The 22,296-nt window shown below is 42.7% G+C and overlaps 2 protein-coding genes across 2 annotated transcripts; both read left to right on the top strand.

The window, feature by feature from the left end:
* Positions 1-1,845: 1,845 nt before the first annotated feature.
* Positions 1,846-12,846, top strand: LOC137261676 (CD151 antigen-like). Its single transcript, XM_067799454.1, has 7 exons — positions 1,846-1,986; positions 6,842-7,078; positions 7,777-7,851; positions 8,353-8,460; positions 9,209-9,412; positions 9,587-9,670; positions 11,277-12,846. The coding sequence occupies exons 1-7, from the start codon at positions 1,918-1,920 to the stop codon at positions 11,349-11,351; spliced, it is 852 nt and encodes a 283-aa protein (XP_067655555.1). The 5' UTR covers positions 1,846-1,917; the 3' UTR covers positions 11,352-12,846.
* A 2,467-nt stretch (positions 12,847-15,313) lies between these two features.
* LOC137260627 (uncharacterized) lies at positions 15,314-18,588 on the top strand. Its single transcript, XM_067798225.1, has 4 exons — positions 15,314-15,666; positions 16,443-16,521; positions 17,634-17,783; positions 18,457-18,588. The coding sequence occupies exons 1-4, from the start codon at positions 15,337-15,339 to the stop codon at positions 18,567-18,569; spliced, it is 672 nt and encodes a 223-aa protein (XP_067654326.1). The 5' UTR covers positions 15,314-15,336; the 3' UTR covers positions 18,570-18,588.
* The last annotated feature ends 3,708 nt before the right edge of the window (positions 18,589-22,296 follow it).

Consider the following 22,296-nt stretch of genomic DNA (forward strand, 5'->3'; position numbering starts at 1 on the left):
CCGCACGGAAGTCCAAATAACCATTAAACCCCAGGCATGTATCAAAAAATCGAAATCCGGATTTCATCTGTGCGCAGACGGGTGTCGTATAAGCGGATGCGGGCTTGACTGCGAAGTATATTTTAATGACTGAGATACGCATCAATGCAAAACACAATATTTTACCTACTTCCTTAATATTCCAAGCCGTTGCGGTTAGCCCTGGGGGTATTTCCTGATTTGGAGACATAAGTGTGTTTTGTTCACGTTATATTTCTGGGTATATTTTTATCTGAAGATGTGGAAACAATGACATTCAACTGAAATAGACGAGGTTACAGATGCGTGGTAATTGCCACGTGGAGTACCTCGAGGCGTTGTCATGACGACGTGTGTGGGTTTCAGGCCACGTATATTGAAATATTGTTTTATCGTTTCGTCAGTTTATAAAATATAAATAACAATGCAAAAACCTTTAACTTGGTAATGAAACAGGAATATTATGCTTTCCATTTGAAAAGCCAAAATTCCTTCCTTCCTTCTCCCTTTATTTGTTTGTTTGTTTGTTTGTTTGCTTGCTTGCTTGCTTGCTTGTTTGTTTGTTTGTTTGCTTGCTTGCTTGCTTGTTTGTTTGTTCAGGTGCGCACCCCTGCATGCCCCGCTTGTGATGTTTGTTATGGTTGAGGTTGGCACCTGAAGTTAATGTTTGAATTTTGCCCTGTACCTCTGAGTGTGTGAGTACGTGAGTGTACCTATGTGTACGTACGATGGGTTTAACCCCACGTCATTGCTACAGAAGTCAGTCATAATAAGGCATGTCTGTTTGATTGTGAAGAAAGGCCTGACGCGATGCAGGTCTTTGAGTCAGTTGCTTTACAACCCGTTTGAGTCAGAAACGGACCGATGAATAATATTGCAAATGTTATCATTGTACAAAATTGCCACATAAATATAAATAGAACACGTTTATCATTTATTAATACCCAACAGCTTTCCTATATTTGAACATTTTCCGGACTCCACCAAAAAAGATGTTTAATAGTACATGTGTACCATTTATATTTATGCGGCAATTTTGTACAATGATTAAATTTTCAATTCATCGGTTCTTTTCTGGCTCAAACGGACTGTAGTGATGTAACACCTTGGTAGAAACTGCCAGGCAACAGGAAGAGCTCACATGGAACAAGGATTTGACAAAATCGTCACAACCTTATCAAAACGGCTGAAAACATTCGCTGAAACACTGCATGCTCAAAGTTCAAGCAACAAAGGGGATAAACGTATCAAATACATAAAACCATTTCTTGTTTGTTTCATTTTAGTTGGGACTGTCAAGTGAATGTATTCCTTTGCCACGTCCTGTGAAGATCCGGTTACAAGTGATCTTCAGTAACAATGCTTGACTATATTGCTGGAATATCGCTAAAAACAAAAACGCCCAACCTCACTCACTCGTAATATATGTATTAGGTACATACCATGAAAATAGGAAACATTTGGACACTTCCGGTTTTAAAGCACCTGCAGTTGTACGCCCGCGTTATCACATATTGGATCCCCATGTTATGTTGACACCACAGTCATTACTTACAAGCCTTCCGCCTTTATGGCTGTGTTCAAATGTTCGCTTAGATGCCTAGTCAAATGTTCCATCTTCAACCCAGGCCTTGTAAGGAGTCACTCCCGGAAAGCATGCGTCATGGTCAAACAGTCTCCACTGATGCCTAGACCAAACATGTACATTTCTCGAATGTCCATCTCGACGGACGCTGGTCAAATATGTCACGTGATTTTGAATCCACTCGAAATGACAATACACGACAAGAGTGACTTTATAAAGCTGGTTTTGTGAAGAACGGGAGCGTGTGTTTCTGATCAGCTGCTTGCGTGGGATTCTGACCAGCTCCTTGTACGGGATATAGAGACGCTTCTGTAATGGAAGACCTAGGGACTGTGGCTCAGTGTGGGAGAATCTGGCTGGCGGTGTTCAATACTGTGTTCACGGTGGGTCCTATTTTTCTTTTTTTCCATTATGCTTAAGAACTCCTGCGGGTAGCTGAGTAGTCAAAGCGTCGATCGTCACGCCAGGTTCGATTACCCACAAAGGTATAATACGTGGAGCGCTTTTCCGTCGCCCTCCGTTGTGATGTTCCTGGAATACTGCTAAAAGCGGCGTAAAACTAAACTCACTCACTAAAAATTGCCGCGGCAGTCTTCACTCGAGTTATCAAATTATTCGCTCATTAACAATGAGACGAAGGTTCTAATCTCTATTTGGGTACAATGTAAGACTATTTCCAATATCACCAAAAGTCCAAGTGCTGAAATGTTGCAAACAGCGGCGTAAAATAATATTTATCCAATCACACAGAAGTATTAGCTTGATCGACTTTTTCATCACGTGATTTTTGAAGAATTTTAAATAAAAATACATAAAACCTATTCTCCGCAGTTTGAACAACGCATGCCTCATTCCAGCTATCTCTATACGATGCGTAGGAGTGTAGCTTACTGGTAAAACTGTTATTTTGTCATGGGTTCTACTCTTGAAAAGTTTATTATGTGTGAAACCCATTCAAGGTGTCCAAAAAGTTGAAATGATTTAAAAAGCGGAGTAGAATGACACATAAACGACTTTTTCGACTATGTATTTACCGCAGAAAAGGCAAAATACTTCTCAAATGAAGTTTTTAATTTTTTTTTCGGACAAAAACAGGCAAGTGTGTGAACAGACAGTTAGTGCAGTCTTTTCTTAGCAAGGTTGTTTATTATACAGTGCTGTATAAATATATCAGGGAGTTCTTGACGGAAGTGTATAACTTTGTATAAACCCCCCGCCACGTGCTCTTGTTTACATAAACATCTGACATCACAGAAGCACAGCCTTCAATAACCATGGCCATCGTCGATCAACAGCTTCATCAAATATTCAAATATTGTCATGTTGTCTCTTTTCTAAACGTTAAACTAAACACTGTGTTGATTTATTTCAAGCAAGGAAAACAAGCGGACTGATGTTGTTAACGAAATTAGAAACATGCTTTAATCAAAACTTCTCTTTATTTATCTTTATTGTCTTTCACTAACAGTCGCACCAAAATAAACTGATGGACAAAAAAATGTTTCATCGTGCTGAAGCACTGACTATGTAGGCGGGACAACCACAATAAAAAGTCGAACATTCCCCCTGAGGTCCACACTCTACTTAGGGGTGGTCGGGTAGCCATATGGTTAAAGCGTGAGCTCGTCCAGCTGGAGAATGGGGTTCTAATCTCCTCATGGGTACAGTATGTGAAGCGCTGAAAACGGCATAAACCCATAATTACTGACGCTAGACTTGTATCGCTACTGATAAGTGGGCGAAATGACTGTTGTGAACGGACATTGGTCTTTACATGCACGGCCTTTTGAACTATGTGTGATAAACAGGTGTTCAGAGATTAAGGACACGATCTGTTAACAATCGTCGTGTTTGGATGTGCCCTATTCATATAAAACGAGGTATTCAGTTACAAGTATTCTGTATCTGTGCAGGTAAAGGAGTATTCGACAAGTATTCGGTATATCTAGAGTTGTTGGACTGGCATCCTAGAAGTTAGTGAATAAAAAAATGAGCATAACAAACTGTTTATTGAATAGAGAGACTTTTCGATGTAGACTCTTTCGCGGTTTTTTAGCTATAACCTGATAACGATGTAAGAACCTACATCGAAAGGCCGCTCAATGCGATAAACATGATGGTGTCATCCATTAAGTGGTGTGTTTCATTCTACAGTATGGTTCAAAATTATTGAGAATAGCTAAAGCATTTCATATTATTAAACGAGAACAAATCAGATAAAATTGAATGTATTGTGAAAGTGAACTGACCTTTTCATGTTGTGTAGGTAACAATTTAATATTTTATCAAGTCTCCTTGAGCTTCACGGCACAGTCTAAGACGGGTAGGCATACTTCCTATCAGAGAGGTTAGTGTCTCGTGAGTTATGCTGTCCCAGTATCGGACCACTTCTCTCTTCATGTCTTCAATTTTTGTCAACCCCTTTTGATTCACACATTCCTTCATCATCCCCCAAATGTTCTCAACGGGATTTAAGTCAGGACTATATGCAGGAAATGGTAATGCAGTCACATTTTTCTCCTGAAACCACTGCTTGGCATGCTTTACGGTGTGTTTAGGATCATTATCTTGCTGCAAAATCCAGTCATTTCCATAAAACACATGTGCACTTGGAAGGAGAAAATTATCTAATATGTTAGTGTAGCGTTGACTTGTCAGATTTCCCTCAAACACACACAGCGGGGTCGTTCCTAATAAGGATATCCCTCCCCATACATGAAACTTTGGGCTGTATTTAGGTCGTCGATACAACGGTGCTGACGCAGACTTTGTCCATATTTTCACATTATTGGGATATACCCATATTGAGCTTTCATCAGTAAAAATCACATTTTCCCAGTCAAAGTTTTCATGTGCCAAACACCACTCAACACGCCTGTCTTTATGTTCTTGTTTCATGAAAGGAGAAGGAATTCCAGTCTTTTTCTCCCATCCAAGATCAATCAAATTTCTTCTAACTGTAGATTTTGATACAACTGTTGATCCCCTTTCTATCATTTCATACCTGATGTTGGAGATGCTTGCCCATTGCTTTTTAGACGCTAAAATTCCCAGCTGGACGCAATCTGATGTCCAATTTTCTGGGTCTCCCTTCTCCTTTCTGATGCCCCAAATCCTTTCCCTCTTTAAAATTCTTCCTAATCCTATACACAGTAGAAAGAGGAGTTCCTGTTCTCTCTGCCAATGTATTTACATCATCAATTCCTTGATTACACAACTCAAAAATCAACCTTCTTTTATCTTCAGCAGACATTGTTGACAGTGCTGAGGAAAATGACGTCTGCTACAAATTCAGGGGAGGTAACTCTAATTGTACTATACTCAGTAGGCCAAGATGAGTTACCTCCCTTATACCATTACTTAGTTTTAAGTATCAGTGACTCAGTTGAGGTGTTAGGATAGCTCAAAGTAAGAAGAAAAATTCTCAATAATTATGAACCAGACTACATATACAAAAAACAAATCAAAAAGAAAATAAATAAATAAATAAATAAATAAATAAATAAATAAATAAATAAATAAATAAATAAATAAATAAATAAATAAATAAATAAATATACTCACTCACTCAATATGTAATGTTTTGCATTCGCTCAGTCAGGGTAAATTGTATCAAGTCACCACAATCGTTTGACACGTCAACACCAGTGACCTCACTTCCATCTGTGGTTTGATGCTAGTGTTGACTGTCAACACAACAACATATACTGACAGTCAACAACATGAACAGGACCTCACTCAGCATGAACACTGAAAATAATGGTCGACCCATTCTTCATCGACCTGTAGACGGAGACCGAAACACAGCTACTATGTCTATTTGAAGATGATGTCCTTTACACAATGAAGAAATGATATACATTCTTAAGACTGTAGGTCTTCACCTCAATGTTCCTCTTTACACTGAACCAATATCTCTTCAAACTGATACTGCCGCTCAAAGGATCAGCGACATAATGGTCCTGTCATCGAAGACGCAAGTGAGTTTAGTTTTACGCCGCTTTTGGCAATATTCCAGCAGTATCACGGCGGGGGACACCAGAGATCGGCTCCACATTGCACCCACGTGGGGATTCGAACCCGTCCCTTTCGTCGCGAAGATGAGCGCTATAACCTTTCGGTTACCACACCGTCTCCATCTAAGGCGCGAGATTGCGTTCTGCAGGGTGGCGTGTAGCAGAAGCTCCGGATCATGGGTTCTCATCCCTTATCACCTTGATTATGTTTCCTCTTCCACTCAAAGATATCGAATTGATCAACATCATTCATGATAAACAATTTGAACCATTATGTCGATTGTTACTATTTGACTAGGAATATCGTGTCAGAGACATATATGCAAATACAGGTTTACGTGGATAGATTTCTTAGTGCCTTATCTGTCATTGTAGGGGCGGTAGGGGTAGCCCAGTGGTCAAAGCGTTCGCTCGTCACGTCGTACGTCCGGGTTCGATGCATTCGTGGGTACACAATATACCTGGTGTCTTTCGACTTGATAATGCTGGAATATTACTAAAGACGTCGTAAATCTCACTCACTAACTCACACACTCACATCATCAAACCGACTCGACGATAAAGTATTGCATTACTGCTCAAAGCGGTTTAATCTAAACACACTCACAACTAAACAATTCGATCAATTATTGCACTCCTTAGTACTATTGTCTGTCGTCGCAAGATTATAAATTTTATTTGTTGAAGAAATCGATATAAATAGGAATGAAAGGAATGAAAATCAGTTGGTGTAACTTTCTATGTAAACGACGAGTTCAGCAATAATCCTAGATGGCGCTGGATGTTGCTCATATTATCAGTCAACGGCTTGTCTGCTCCAGATTCGAAATGCTTGTCCAAAGACAAGACATTTCACCTGTTAGCTAGTGGATACACCTGTGACCACCCGGGTTAAAATTGATCATCAGTAACCCATGCTTGTCGTAAGAGGCGACTAAAGAGACAGACTCGCAGACTTGTTTGACACGTGTCATCGTATCTCAATTGCGTAGGTGATTATGCTGTTCATCACTGGTTTGTCTGGTCGACTCGATTATTTACAAACCCTCGCCATAAAGCTGAAATATTGCTGCGTGTTGCGTTAAACTAAACTCACTCATTCACTTTGACTTTGAACAACAAACAATCTCCGACCACACAAAAAACCAAACACATATAGTATTATTTGTGTAAAATAACATACGTAATCCCCGTGAGCTGACTCATGATACATATATTTCAGATACTGGGCTCGGCCTGCTTTGTGTTGGGCAGCGTGTTGAGGTTCAGGTCGGACATATTCATCAGTTACCTGTCGGGTCTCGTCTCTAACGTCCAGGCAGAGGAATCGACCTTCACCTTAAGCGACTTCATCGAGGGCATTGCCTTCACCTTCATCGTCGTCGGACTGTTCATCTTCATCGTCGGCGGACTCGGTTGTCTAGGAGCATGCTGGAAGCTGAGAACCTGCTTGCTTGTGGTAGGTACAAGTAACAATTGTAACGTCAGGTAATGCTAGATAATAGATAATACCATGTAAGTATTGGTGTGCTGGGTAAAGCGTTCACTTGTCACGCCGAAGACCTGGTTCAATTTCGCACATGGGCACAGTGTGTGAAAAGTTTTTCTGGTGTCCCTGACGCGATATTCCTGAAATATTGCTAAAACGGCGTAAAACTATACTCAGTCATGTTGATGCATGTGTATTATATTGTAAATGAAATATTGGTATACCATGCTTGTAATGGTAAAGTAGGTACATGACATATTGATACACGTCATAAGAGCACAGTTAATATGGGTGCATGCAATGTTCGATGTAATATCAGTAATTAAGGTAGGTACATATAATATCGGTGTGTAATATTAACATGGAACGTAAGAGATCCAATCTTAGAATATGCCATGTTACCACAAGACATCATAAGACAGGGGCTTTTGGATAGCCCTGTGGTCAAAGCGTTCGCTCGTCACGCGGAAGACCCGGGTTCGGTTTCCCACATAGGTATAATGTGTGAAACCCTGCTGTCCCCTGACGCGATAATCTGGAGTATTGCTAAAAGCGGCGTAAAGCTAAACTCACTCATGCTGGTAACATTATGTTTGCACATCCAACACATTTGTAGATTTAATACTTTAAAAATGCCGTTAAGTGAGTTGTCTGTGTCTATGTTGCAGTATGCCGTGGTTGTAGTCATAGTGATGGTCACACAGGTCGTCGGCGTCACCTTGATGTGCACTCTCAAGTCACAGGTCAGTCCACCATGCTTCTTTGATGTCAGTACAATGAATTGTGTATGACGTATACTGTCTGTCCTGCTCCGACCAAGGTCGATTACTCTTGCTAAGCCCATGGATGTATGGACTCACCTGATGAGGGAGCAAAAATTAGTTCTGAAACGTCGTGTAAAGACTAAGAAAAAGGTGTTATCCATAAAAACGTGTCATGTATTCAAGTCTAGATTAGCGGACAAGGACGCCAGTCTGTTAGAAGGATATTCTGCTCTTCTTTCACTCATACACGCATACCCTGCTCTTCCTTTACTCATACACGCATACACTGCTCTTCTTTTACTCATACACGCATACACTGCTCTTCTTTTACTCATACACGCATACACTGCTCTTCTTTTAATCATACACGCATACACTGCTCTTCTTTTAATCATACACGCATACACTGCTCTTCTTTTACCCATGCACGCATGCACTGGTCTTCTTTTAATCATACACGCATACACTGCTCTTCTTTAGTTTGACATCAGTTTAAAGACGTTGCTGAAGAGGACGTTGTCATCCAGCTATACCGGGGACATCGGCACCGACCCCGTCACACTCGGCTGGAACTACATCTTCATGCAGGTATTTGTCCAATATGTGTATCGTTGATTTCAGCACGTGGATCTATCATTACACGATCACTTAAATACATATGAACTATGCAAGAAATTAAGACCATGTTGATGCTATGTGTGTTTTGGGTGTGTCAAGGCTGGAATGAGGGAGTGAGTTTAATTTTATGCCGAACTCAGAAATATTCCGCCTATCTGGCGGCGGTCTATAAGTAATCGAATCTGGACCGGAACATAGGTAATGATATGTGTCAACCAAGTCAGCGAGCCTGACCACCAGATCCAATTACTTACCTTACACGACAAACATGGGTTCCTGAGGACAAAGTCTAACCCGGATCGTCACAGGTCTAAACGTGGGATCGGAGAGTGAGTGAGTGAGTATGTTTTTACGCCGATTTTGACAACAATCCAGCAATGTCCGGGCGATGGAGACCAGAAATGGACTCGACATGTTGTAACTACGTGGAGAATCGAACCAGAGTCTTGAGGCGTGGTGGTCAAACGTTTAAAGATTAGGCAATCCACAAGCCCCAGGTTGGGAAGCGTGTGATGGGTAGCTCAGTGGTTTCAGACCACGATTCTACCCCTATATGGAACGTTTTCCTGTCATCCTGTTTGTAAAATATTGCTGAAATATTGACAAGAGTCGGATATAACCCTGCTCACTCAGTGGTTATTTAATGTCTGTGATTAGTAAATTATAACTGTGCTATGGATGAGCTTGTGACACTTTTGGACATGCCGTTGTATTGTAGCTGGATTGCTGCGGTGTTGACAACTACACAGACATCTATACGGCGACTCACTGGAACCGGACAGTGTCTCAGGAGGGTCTGACCGTGGTTCTGAAGACCCCCTTCACGTGCTGCAAGTTGGAAGGAGAGTACCCCGACATGGACTGGCCAGTTGACCCCTACTGTGCGCTGAGTCCTAACTCCTCAAACTCCAATTACAACCACGTGAGTACAGTTCTGCATGATGTCAACGCTATTGTCTGAAGTACGCATGCAGTGAGTACTGCATGGTGTCAGCGCTATTGCCTGAAGTATGTGTGGAACAGGTAAAAGCTGTCACCTGACGCATCTTTCTGTCCCTTCTATATTGAAGATGTAATTATGACTGTATGGTTTCAGGGTTGCTACAGCGCCCTGGAGGGCGTGGTCCTCGGCTACACAACGACGATGATAGTTGCTGGTATCATTCTGGCGGGTGTCGAGGTGAGAGAAACATGATATGGATTTTTTTGTTTTCGTTTTCGGATTCGTTTTCTAGGTCAAGTCGATGAATGAACATATGAAACCTATAGCATTAAATAGAGAACCTCAGTGGAAACAAAATACAAACAAATCTTGATAAGTTAAAAGCCAGGTGTTCGCGACACACTTAACTATTAGTGAGAGAGTTTGACCCAACAATATTCCAGCTACGTGGCGGCGGTGTGTAAATAAATGGACCTGCATTTAATCGATGAAATGCAATGGGGATAAGATGATATGCGGCAAATAATGGAGTGAGCCTGAAAACCTGATCCCGTTAGTTGCCTCTTACAACAAGCATGGATTACTATAGATCAGTTCTAACCCTGCCGAATCTTCACTGATCGGGCAGTGGGCTTTAGGCCAGTCATACTATTTCAGTCAGGTCACTGGGGTTAAACTTATGCTTTAGACTGATGCGCGAGGAAAGCCCGGGAAAGCTAAACTCGCAATAACTGGATAGTAGTACAGCTTGGGACACATGAAGATCCGGGTTGGTACTGATCTTCAGTAACCAGCGCAGGTGGTCAGACTCGCTGACGTGGTTCACAGATGTCATCGTATTGCGTAGATGAATGCTGATGCTGTATTGTCCGGCCCCGACTCGATTATTTACAGACCGTCGCCACATAGCAGCAGTGAGTGAGTGAGTGAGTGAGTTTAGTTTTACGCCGCACTCAGCAATATTCCAGCTATATGGCGGCGGTCTGTAAATAATCGCCACATAGCTGCAATATTGCAGAGTGAGCCGTAAAACTACACCCACTCACTCACTCACCGACGCAGACCCCCGCACAGCGACTAAGAGTTATTGTATGGTCTCATGAATATGTATTCAGTGTGAACGGACTGTATGAATAATGCTGACTGTCATGTTGAGTTAGGTTAATCCAAATCTGCATTACATTAAGATGAGCAATCCCTTTTTACAAGACTTGCTGGAAAAACAGATGACGCCATACTAAAATGTAACACATTTATCATGACACCCCGCTTACCTCACTCATATACAGAGTTGCGTCCCATAGTTGCGAGGATCTGCTGGGTTCGAATCCACGTTGTGAGCTCCTCGCTCTGTATGAATCTGATGAATGTCCGTAATCTGTCAGCACTTCACACACACACACACACACACACACACACACACACACACACACACACACACACACACACACACACACACACACACACACACACACACACACACACTGTTTCAGCTGTAAGTGTCACAGAATAGAATCTAAGTCAGACCAGCCTTTGACTGACATATTTCCTGAGCGACAGTGGGAATGAATACTGTTTAACGCCACAATAGCAATCTTGCATTTCTGACGAACCGATAAGCAAATGTTGATGCTAATGGGATTCGAACCCACGATCAGCTGACCAAGACGTACCTGTGCATCAGTTCGCATGGCTGAGCCACCTGTGCCCTACCTGACTATAAATATGTGACTTGCAGCACGAACACCCATATCGTGTGTCGGAACAGATCCTGAATCTACTGGCGAGGTCAGACGTGACGTCACTGCTTTGTTGTTTGTTTAATCCTACCTGTTTCTTTCAGATTGTCAGTACTGTTTTGGCCGTGCTGCTGTTCCGGGAACTCAAAAACGAAGAGGAAGAAGTATTTAAAGAATGAAAAAAGACTATCATGATCTGACAACTTCCTGGCACAAACAGTGATGGATCACTGCAAAATTGATATGTATAAGAGACACATGGTGGATCTGCTGTGAAGATGTGCGTCCCTTAGTCGTGTCAGGAGCCTATAATGATCCTGTTTAAGTATTAAAACGACATATGAAATTGAAATTATCGTTTGAGACATGTCCTGCATAGTCAGCTGATTGTATAACCTGATTCACTCACACCATGTGAGCATAGTAGCCGCATTTACCCCTGAATCCCATCGAATTTTTCACGTTAAGACTTACTGCTCACACCTGAATCCTCAAAAGGCAACAGAGCTGAAATCTCACAATACCCTGAGAACAAAATACGTAAGAATAGAAGACTTTCGATATTTTATCACAAATGTACAACTTTGTAAATGTTGAATCTGCGTACCAAATTCCATTTGAACCACATTGTCCCGGTTAACCATTAAATACACATCAGAATTCCGCGAATGTTGAGGAGGTGGCAGGCTCGTGTGTGACGTCATACGCGACGTTATTCATATAGCACTTGACAGGATTCGTTAGTCGGTGCATTCATGTCATGATCTGTCATGTCAATGCTTAGCTCTTAGTACGCATTTTCAGGTCGGCTGTCTGCTATGTGTTCATTAAGCACCCGCTCCATAGTCCAAGGGAGACAACTCCGTCGACACGCCTGTATATTAGTTACAGTTCTGGGAGTCATTCGACGACGCAACCTCATTTAAGGTTAATCTTAACCCTCATTCTATAACATTTGCCCCAAGGTTGCACTGATAACTTACGATCACTTTAGTGCTTTGTGAACAGAGGCCCAGGATCGTTTTCCTAATGATTGTCTCAGTGAAAACTGGATAAGATGATTGGGAATTTTTTGCTGGTGATCTGAGAGGTCTGATTTGCCATCTACCTTGGCTGTTGAGGTTGTCATGCTTTTTTAATATGTACGGGACCAGAGGTTTCACCTCTATAGAGAATCACCACACCCACAGTTAGTCTTATAGATCACTTATCTGGGAGATGTTTTTTGGAAGTGGGGTCAAACCAGATTCACACACTCATGCCAGATATAATTCACGTGTCATGGGATTTAGCAAATGTTGGGTTGGAAAAAACTTAGACACAATTAACAAGTTACCGATTATAAAGTCGAAATTATTACTTCGAAAACAATGTCTGCATAAGAGTTGTCTGTTCTGCTTGGACGAACCATGAACTGGGAAATCTATTTCTGGATTCGTAAACAAATCTCCTCGCGACTATGGTCTAAGGGAGGTAACTAGTGTTCTAGGCGTGCGTGAGTGGCTTTGTCTTGACTCCATTCAGGCTACTGATGTGACAGTGGTTGGATTGCTCATCGTTTGACCTTAATGTTGTAGTATTTTGTTCATGTGTCCATTATTCAGTTTATATCTTTCACATTTCACTTTTGTTTTTACATATTTCATATTCAATAAAATCTTTCACAATCATGAACATGAATTGGTTATCTTTCAACTACGTTCAAATTTGGGATAAAATGAGTTCAACTGTGAGAGAAAAAAAATACCGCAACACTGAAACCATTGATGGCTTCCTAGTACTTTCACGCTCGTACACAGTACATTAAGTGCATTTCTAAACGCTTGTCCCAGTTGCGACGCTCGATGCTAATGGGGTTGATCACTGGACTGTCTGGTCAAGAAACCCGTGAAGATCCCGGTTAGAATTGGTCCTCAGCAGTCCATACTTGTATGAAAGAGGCGACTAACTAAACTCACTCACTCACTCACTAAGTCCAACAACATGACTGCGATATGTAAAACAGTTGTCCAGATATCCATTCCAATCTCAGAACCCGTGAAGGTCCCGGGGTAGAATAGGCCTTCAGGAACCCATGCTTGCCGTAGAGGGCGACTGTGCTTGTCGTAAGAGGCGACTAACGGGATCGGGTGGTCAGACTCCCTGACTTGGTTGACACATGTCATCGTTTCCCAGTTTTGCAGATCGATGCTCCTGTTGTTGATTACTGGATTGTCTGGTCCAGACTCGATTATTTACAGACCGCCGCCATATAGCTGAAATATTGTTGAGTGTGGCGTAAAACTAAACTCACTCCTATCTCAGATTTCTTTTAAGAGCTTAGGGGAAGACCACATAGTTATCTATGCAGAACTTTCCTCTTCCACGTCAAGAATTGGATGTGTTCGGCATCGTCTTACTCGAAATGTCACTGCAAAGCTCATGCGATCACTTATTCTTTCCCGCCTGGACTACAACAACAGACTCTATGCCATTTCTAGGTATCAACTTCAAAGATTATAAAGATTCGGAAAACACCCGCGTGGCTAGTTACTAAGTCTAAATAATACCTCCAACCTCTGTTCAAGTCACTTTGTTGGCTGTAAGTCTACAAAAACAATGTAAGGGCTTATGTCTTGCCTAACAATCAGTCCATAAGATCTCCTCTCCATACCGTTACACTCTTACTGCAGTGTATAAACCTTCCACGAACCTTAAACCAGCTGACAAATTCTTGCATTGTATACCTCTCTACAAATTGTAGTGTCAGATCCTCGAAGCACTCGGCTGCTGTGCTACGGAACTCACTTCCCCTTCACCTCAGATACGCTCTTTCCTTAACTGCCATAATATCTGGCATGACTGGCGTAAAACTCAAGCACAGTGGAAGCTGTCAAAACCGGCATCTGTCCAGTCGGCGAGGTATCAACATCAGCGTAAAATCTCAGTCCCGTCTGTGGCTTGAACATCTATCACCAGCTCTATAATCCGGCACGCTGTCAAAACTGGATTATTTCTTCAGTCCCGATGAATGCCGGTTTAGACAGCTTAAGCCGTAGTGCATCCTCCACGCTGAATCCATCGATTCCGTCTCAGAGAGAGTAAGTGAGTATACCAGCAATATCACGGCGGGGGATACCTGGAATGGGCTTCACAAATCGTGTCCGTGTGGGGAATCGAACCCGGGTATTCGACGTGACGAGTGAATACGTTAACCGCTAGACTACCCCACCGCTCCTCTGTCTCAAACAAAAGTGTATGGCTACTCTAACGTGAGAAGGCTATTGTGTGTCAAGTATTCAGGCACGCGAAGGCATCTTGTATATTTGTGCGTAGACACGCGATGGCAGATCAGCGTGGCCACGAACTTGTCAGTACTTAGCAACGAGAGTGCCGCTCTTTCATCACTGCACATTTACTTGATGACGATTTGAGGACGAGGATAGTATCCCCATAAAAAATAACTCTCCTCATGGAAACGCCAAGATCTTAGACCCGAGACAAACTGGAATTGCTGAATCACACCAGATTGAATGAGTGAGTCAGCAGTCATGGTTTTACACTGCGTTTATCAAGATCACTGAAAATGGGCTCCAGGTAGTGTACCATTGTGGGGAATCGAACCCGGATCTTTTGCGTGACGAGCGAATACGTAAACTAGTCTATCCCACCGTACCCTCTGGAGTCCTGGTCAACCCCTCTTTTGAATCTATTTTCAATAACCATTAGACAAAAATATTGAAATGGAAGACACTTTGCAAGCCCAAAAGGGATTAGATATTGGTGTAGTTCTCCTATACTGGTTGTGACTGCCGGTTGTTCAGTCTTGGTGACTTGCGTGATGACGCCATTGTTTGTCATTATATGGATCCTCACAATATCAGCCACTGGTGTGTGACCTCAAGACGAGAGTACACGTGGTTACAGGTGGCTATGACACGGCCAGAATACTACAATGCAGCGTGACACAATATACGAACACTCAGGCGACTCAGTTGCCCTTTGACAATGTTCGACGGTTACACAACGACACTTATGATGGCGATCACGAGAGATAACGCGAGACAAACTGCGAGATAACTCGAGACTAAATGCGTCGTATCTGGACTGATAACGTATCAAGACAGCGTATCTCAGCAACGTATACCTCAATAGCGTTCTCGTAGACCCAGCCCAGAGTCAAGAATGAATCTCATAGTCAAATTCACACGTTTGAATTCAGGAAGCGAAATCTACGTTTTCACATTCACCTTGGTTTTCGTTCTGACAGTCATAACATCTGACCCGGAAGTGGTGACCTCTGAACCGAAATGCTGCGGTCCCGACCAATGGGAAGCCGTGAGTCTCGAGGTTGGAGGGTTGATTGACATAACGACTGACTACGTGACGCTGCACGAAATACGGAGCGTTGTTCATTATGACTACCGGAACAGAAGGTTGACCGTGGAACAGAGTGTGTGGAACGGGACCAGAAATGCTACCTTCAGTAGGACAGTGCACATTGATTATAATACGGTAGGTATGAGATGATGTGTTGTAAGTGAATTGTGTTTTGCTACCGCTTTGAAACGGCGAACAAGGCAACGCCTGTTGGCTGAGTGAGTGAGTTTAGTTTTAAGCATCTCTTAGCAATGTTCCAGCAATATCACAGAGGGGGACACCAGAAATGAGCTTCAGACATTGTACCCCTGTGGGGAAGTGAACCTAGGTCTTCGGAGTTTCAACCTTATACACCAGACTATCTCACCACCACCCTACTTGCTTGAAAGAGATGCTTTGTTCAATGACGTCCAGATGCGGTGATCATGTTCATGCGTGTTCATATTGTCTTGTCGATGTTATTTGTCTAATATTAAAAGTTACTTGCTAGTTTCTCTGGTATAATCTAGTTTTTATACTGTCTATTGTCGACAAGTGGCAATATGTTTAAAATAGTGCCTATGTGACCGATTTTAACTCACTCACTCAGTTATGTCTGTGTGCGATGGTTACCCAGTATATGTCTGTTTGCATATGCACATTAATTAGAATGTAGCTCATCAGTTGAATCTAGTTCATCAGTTAAATCTGAACGCTCGTTTTGTACATAACTGAGTCCGGACCAAAACGTCCAGTGATTAACAGCACATGCATCGATCTATGCACACGGTATTTATCGTACCTTGTTTATGCAGCCTACCTGCCTGGTGTGACAAAAGCATGGCTGTGTTGCAAATAGAGAATGATGACGATGATGACGATGATGATGATGATGATGATGATGATGATGATGATGTTGGCGCTTGTTGCAGAAGTTGAAGTGGACGCTGTATGACCGGCAATGTATCCATCAGTTTCACACAGACGCCATGCCATCACCTTGTATCCCAGGTGCGTCACTGAGTGAGTGTGTTTTATACCACTTTTAGCAGTATTCCTGCAATATCTTGGCAGGGAACACCAGAAATCGGCTTCACACATTGTACCTATGTAGGGAACTGAACCCGGGTCGTCGGTGTGTAGAGCGAATGCTTTAACCACTAGGTTACCCCTCTGCCCTTTGAAGCTGACTTTATAGCAGAAGGGAGTATTAGATCGTCCATGAGTGTTAAACGGCATATTTCTCAGTGTTTTTCTAAATTTGTGGCCTCTCAGACAAACTTCAGCTACAGCTACGTTACAATAGATCTTCAGTAACCCATGATTGTCATGAGGCGACAAACGGGATCGGATGGTCAGGCTCACTGACTTGGTAAGCACGTCATCGTATCCCAGTTGCGTACATCGATGCTCATGCTGTTGATCACTGGATCGTTTGCTCCAGACTCGATTATTTATAGCCCGCCCCACACAGATGAAACATTTCAAGTGCGGCGTAAAACTATAACCTTTCGCTCACTGCAGTTTCATGACGGCGACTTGTAAATTAATCGAATGTTGACCGGAAAATTCAGTGATTAATTAGTACAATGAACAGTAGTCAGCCATGTCACCAACCCGACGACCCAATCCATTAAGACGTCAGTTATGAGTGACTGAGTAGACCTTTACGCCTCTTTTAGCAATACACCAGAAATGGCTTTCTCACATGGTATCCATGTGGGGAATCAAACTTGGGGCTGATGAGCGAACGCTTTATCAACAAGCCTAACTCAACACCCCTCACCCGGTTGAAAATCACATGATGAATTGAATCCAGGTATTCGGTCTGACTAACCAAACTGTTCTCAACACAACGCTACCAAACTGACCCAACATAGAAGCGCTAGTACACAACGCACCTAACTAACACAGCACCCCCCGCCACCCCCCCCCCCCCACCCCACCCACCCCACACACCACACACCACACACCCCGCACACACACACACACACACACACAAAACACACAGAGACAGACTCTCTCTCTCTCTCTCTCTCTCACACACACACACACACACACACACACACACACACGAATAGTGATTATTTTGTCCAATAAAGATAAAGTGTGTTTTCCCAAAGGTGAAGCAAATTATCTAAAGACCAAGACCATCAGTGATCTGTCAGCTGACGTCTGGTACCTGAACGACACCCGAGGCAACAGCTACACCTACACCGTCACCAGCGACACCTGTGTCCACCTCGTCGAGATGGCCGTCAGCCAAGAGGGAGGTATGTACCAGCTGTCCAAATCTTAGCGTTAAGACTACCAAGTAAACCTGGGTGAAAGTCCAGGCGTTAGCCCGTCTTAAACGTTAAGATCGCTTCGTGCCGTCGGCTTCTGAAGTGACCTCCAGCAACCCATGCTAGTAGTAGGAGGGGACTTACGCTTTTTGTGTATTTTATTTTGTTGAACGCGTCATTCAGCAATATTCCAGCTACATGGCTATGATCTGTAAATGGTGACAATCTGAACCAGACAATCCAGTGTTCTACACATCTGAGATACGATGACACGCGTCAAGAACGTAAGCGAGTCTGCCCACCCGATGCCGTTAGACGCCTCTTACCACAAGCAAAGGTTACTGAAGATCAGTTTCTACCCGGATCTTCACGGTTAGGAAATCATGGATTGCTGGACCACCCGTCACCTGTGTTCCACTGAAGGTAGAGGTAGCTTAATGGTTAAAACTCCACACGGGTACAATGTGTGAAGGCCATTTCTGGTGTCCCTCGTCGTGATATTGCTGGAATATTGCTTAAAGCGACGTAAAACCACGTTGACTCACTCACTGTGGGCAAATGACATATAAACAAATTGATCCTTATCCAACATCTCTTTTGAAAATGATATCCTATTTGCATGTAAACAATCAGCCATTAGAAATAGTCAACCTCTTTTCAGTATCGGCGTTCTCACTGACACAATATGACAACATTACGATGGGAATAGCCGACGAAAAAGTATTCCAACTTCCATCATCTTGTCTCCTCAGTCTGGATATCAGGTTACAATAGAATAAAGACATTATTTTTACTACTATTTACGTGTTGTTTGACGTGGGAATTACTATCCACAACCTGCTATCACCACCGCCGTTGCCTTGTGGTTAAATGTTTAGCCTTATGACCGGAACTGCGGTTCGAACCTGTAACAATGTCAGTTTAAAAACAGCTTAGTTGGTGTGTTCTTTAACGCCGCACTCAGCAATATTCCAGGTATATGGCGGCAGTCTGTAAATAATCGAATCTGTACCCGACAATCCAGTGATCAACATCATGCGAATCGATCTGCGCTTTCGGTATACAATGACACGTGTCAACGAGCATAACCACCCGATCCCGTTAGTCGCCTCTTGCGACAAGCAAGGGTTACTGAAAATCACGGGACTAAAAACAAATAAAAATGGTACCATTTCTCTCGCTCTGTTTCAGGTATAAACTGAAGGGCAAAAGAAACTTTACCAACTTGCAGATTCCAGTATTTTGAATATTTGAACTGAATTTTGTTTCCAGATTACATAAACATATCACGAAAATACAACACACAACAATTTGAGCTCTAGTTATGTGAAAATGCACTTGTTCCGGCGAAAATCAGTTTTAGTGATGAAAAATGTAATGCCCGAGTATCGCATGATGGAAACAGTAATGGATATAAAAACACTGAAGTCAGTATTCCAAGACCATAAAGATTACTTCAACTAACATGCCGAGAGTAACTGCACAACAGCACAAGAGGGCGATTGATATGCTCAAACTGGGGGTCAGGCCTGCTCACGTGGCATGAATCTTTGGTTGCACTCGAACAACAAGACGGCAGACAAGACTGAGGCAAACAGATAGCACTGCTAGCAGGCCGAGGAGGTCAGACCACGAGTTACCACCGACAATGAAGACCGGCACCTGCGTTTATTGCATCTCCGTAATCGCCCCATCACTGTGACGTCATCAGCAGCAACATCGTTGAATCATGTGGTCAGTCGAAGAACAGTTACCAGACGACAGAGACATTGTGGTATTAGTGCTTATCGAACATTCCGTGGGATGACCTTGACCCCTTGTCATCGACGTGACAAACTGAGGTGGGCCCGCACTGTACAGCATTGGCAGAATCGGAATTGGCAACGAATTCTGTGTACTGATGAAAGACGTTTACAGTTATTGCAGATGGACGAGTTCGAGTCTACAGTCGTAAAGGTAAGAGAACAGCACCCTGCTGCATTCAAGACACGATTCTTTTTTGTGGAGGGAGAGTCATGGTGTAGGGCGGCATATGCAGAGATTTGGCGACACCGCTGGTAGTTTTCGATGCAAACATAACAGCCCAGCGTTACATTGATCACACTTTGCATCCTGTTGTGCTGCTATTCTTTACAGCAACATCGGCGTGTCATGTTTCAGCAAGATAAGGCCAGGCCCCATTTTGCCAAGATTGTACAGGACTTCCTTCAGCATAATAACGTGAATGTCCTGCCATGGTCAGTTCGACCCCCGGACCTCTCGCCGATTGAACACTTGTGGGATCACCTAGACAGACAAATTCGTACGCGTAACCCACCACCTGCAAATCGTCCAGACTTGGTAAATACATTGATAGTGGGGTGGCAGGCCATTGGAAACAACGTTATTCGGCGATTGATTACCTCTGTTAGACGTGTTTAAGCATGCATCGATGCATATGGAGGACATACCCGTTACTGACATTGAATTGTGTCTGATAATGACTCCTCTGATCTGATCATTTCAACAAGCTCCAATAAGTCTCTTAACAAACTGCAAATTTACAAATCACACCTTCTTCATTTAAACTTCTGTACATTTCTAATGTCAATCCCAAAAGCTGTACATTTTATGAATATCCATTGACAAGTGAGTGGTTGAACAATGAATTTCATAACTTTTGACATTTCTTCTTGTTATATTTTCCCCCGAGACAAATTTGTATTTGTATAGTTTCTTTTGCCCGTCAGTTTATTTATCAGTAATTGATCACCTCAGAGCGGCTGGCATTATGAGGAACTGACGTAAGTGTTACATGCTTAAAATCTGAATTCAAACCAAAAGATACCAATGTCATCAAAACGTCACTCGACTGAAAATTGTACGCTTGGGTCAAGAGTATTACTATGATATGTAGTGTAATGGGCGAGTTGTCTAAAAATGTGATCCAGCATTCTTGAGATGCCAGGATCAAGCCCACCCGTGATCGGGGGAAAATCCTGGAGTCATCTTTGTGTGAAGATTCTTTCAGTGTTGTCACAGCCCTGAGTGTATATATGTACAACCCCTAGTGGAAAGTAAAGAACCCACGAAGTCGTTAGTAAATGACCTTATCTAGCCTCATGTAAGAATGTCAAGTTTTGATTGGTCCATGTGACTCTGATAAAATATCATGTACATCCATCACGATCCGCCAGCGGGAGTATAACAGTCGTATACTCCCGCTGTGAAAGTCATATCACCTCGCTACGCCTCGGTGTCGACGCGAAGTGAGAAAAGCGTGCATCGACAAGCCTTTAGTAACGTGCGGTGCATTGAGGTCAAACGATCAGCTGGTGTTAACATGGCGGCAAGTTGATTCGATGCGTGTTGTTTTGTTTTGATTTGGTGAAAACATTCAGCTAGATAAATGCGTTATCACATCGTGTCTCGGGAAATACGGGGTTTCATCAGTCCCTCGTAAGGTTGTATTGCTCTCGCCTAGACGCCTGAACGAGACGTTACATCGGGGGAGGCAACTTTCAAGGACCATGGTTTTTCCCAGGCTAATTCTGTTCCTCATGGTATGTGATAATGAGGTGATGGCATGCATCAAATGTTATATTTAGGATGACGCATTCATTTTACAAATCACAATAATAAATGAAATTCATTTGACATAGTTCAAATTCATGTGGCCTATGTTACAGACAAGAATGCGGATCCAGACACGTTACATCGCATTTTTCCACGTTTTTACTCACTTACCAGGACATATAATAGGATCTCTTTATGCTGATTTCCATCTCTTTTGCAGTCACAACATTGTAGGAGATACGTCACAGTGTTAATGCTAAGTTATTAGAAAGGTAGTTTATTGACAGTAAAGGTCCACGACGCGGCCATGAAATCATTGGAAAGTAGAAAGTGAAATTTTTTCATAAACGTTCAGGCTTTATATGAAAGATTGTAGGCTCTGAACCCCAGCGGGTTCCATCCACTATATTTCTAGGGTATACGGTCCAATAAATCTCCACTATACCCCGGATGCATACAATAACTCGTATCCCATCGCCTTTAAACCCTCCAAGTGCCCGCCAGTCGTCCCCAACCAACGACGCACAGCTCTATAACAGGTTTCAATCTCGCCACCAGCGTTATCACCACACGAAAGAACAGTATTTCCCAAATTTACTTACGCCGGCAAATGAACGTTTCGTCAGGCAGTCACATGGACAAGGTTTAAAATTAGCGTTTCATTAGGCTGTCAGACTTGTACTCGGTTACGGAAATGTTAAACGAACACTTAAATCTGTATTACTGTATTACATGTGTGTCATAAGTGTGTAAGTTTTGTTATTGTTTTTATGTGTCTTCTGGAGCGGTGGAGTAACCTAGTGGTTAAACCGTCCGTTCGTCACACTGAAGACACGGTTCAATTCCCCACATGAGTACAATGTGTGATGCCAATTTCTGGTTTTCCCCGTCGTAATAAAACTGTAAAGCATGTTTTATGTATATGCATATATCCAAAGAATTTTGG

Source organism: Haliotis asinina, chromosome 14 (assembly GCF_037392515.1).
Source record: "Haliotis asinina isolate JCU_RB_2024 chromosome 14, JCU_Hal_asi_v2, whole genome shotgun sequence".
NCBI lineage: Eukaryota > Metazoa > Mollusca > Gastropoda > Lepetellida > Haliotidae > Haliotis > Haliotis asinina.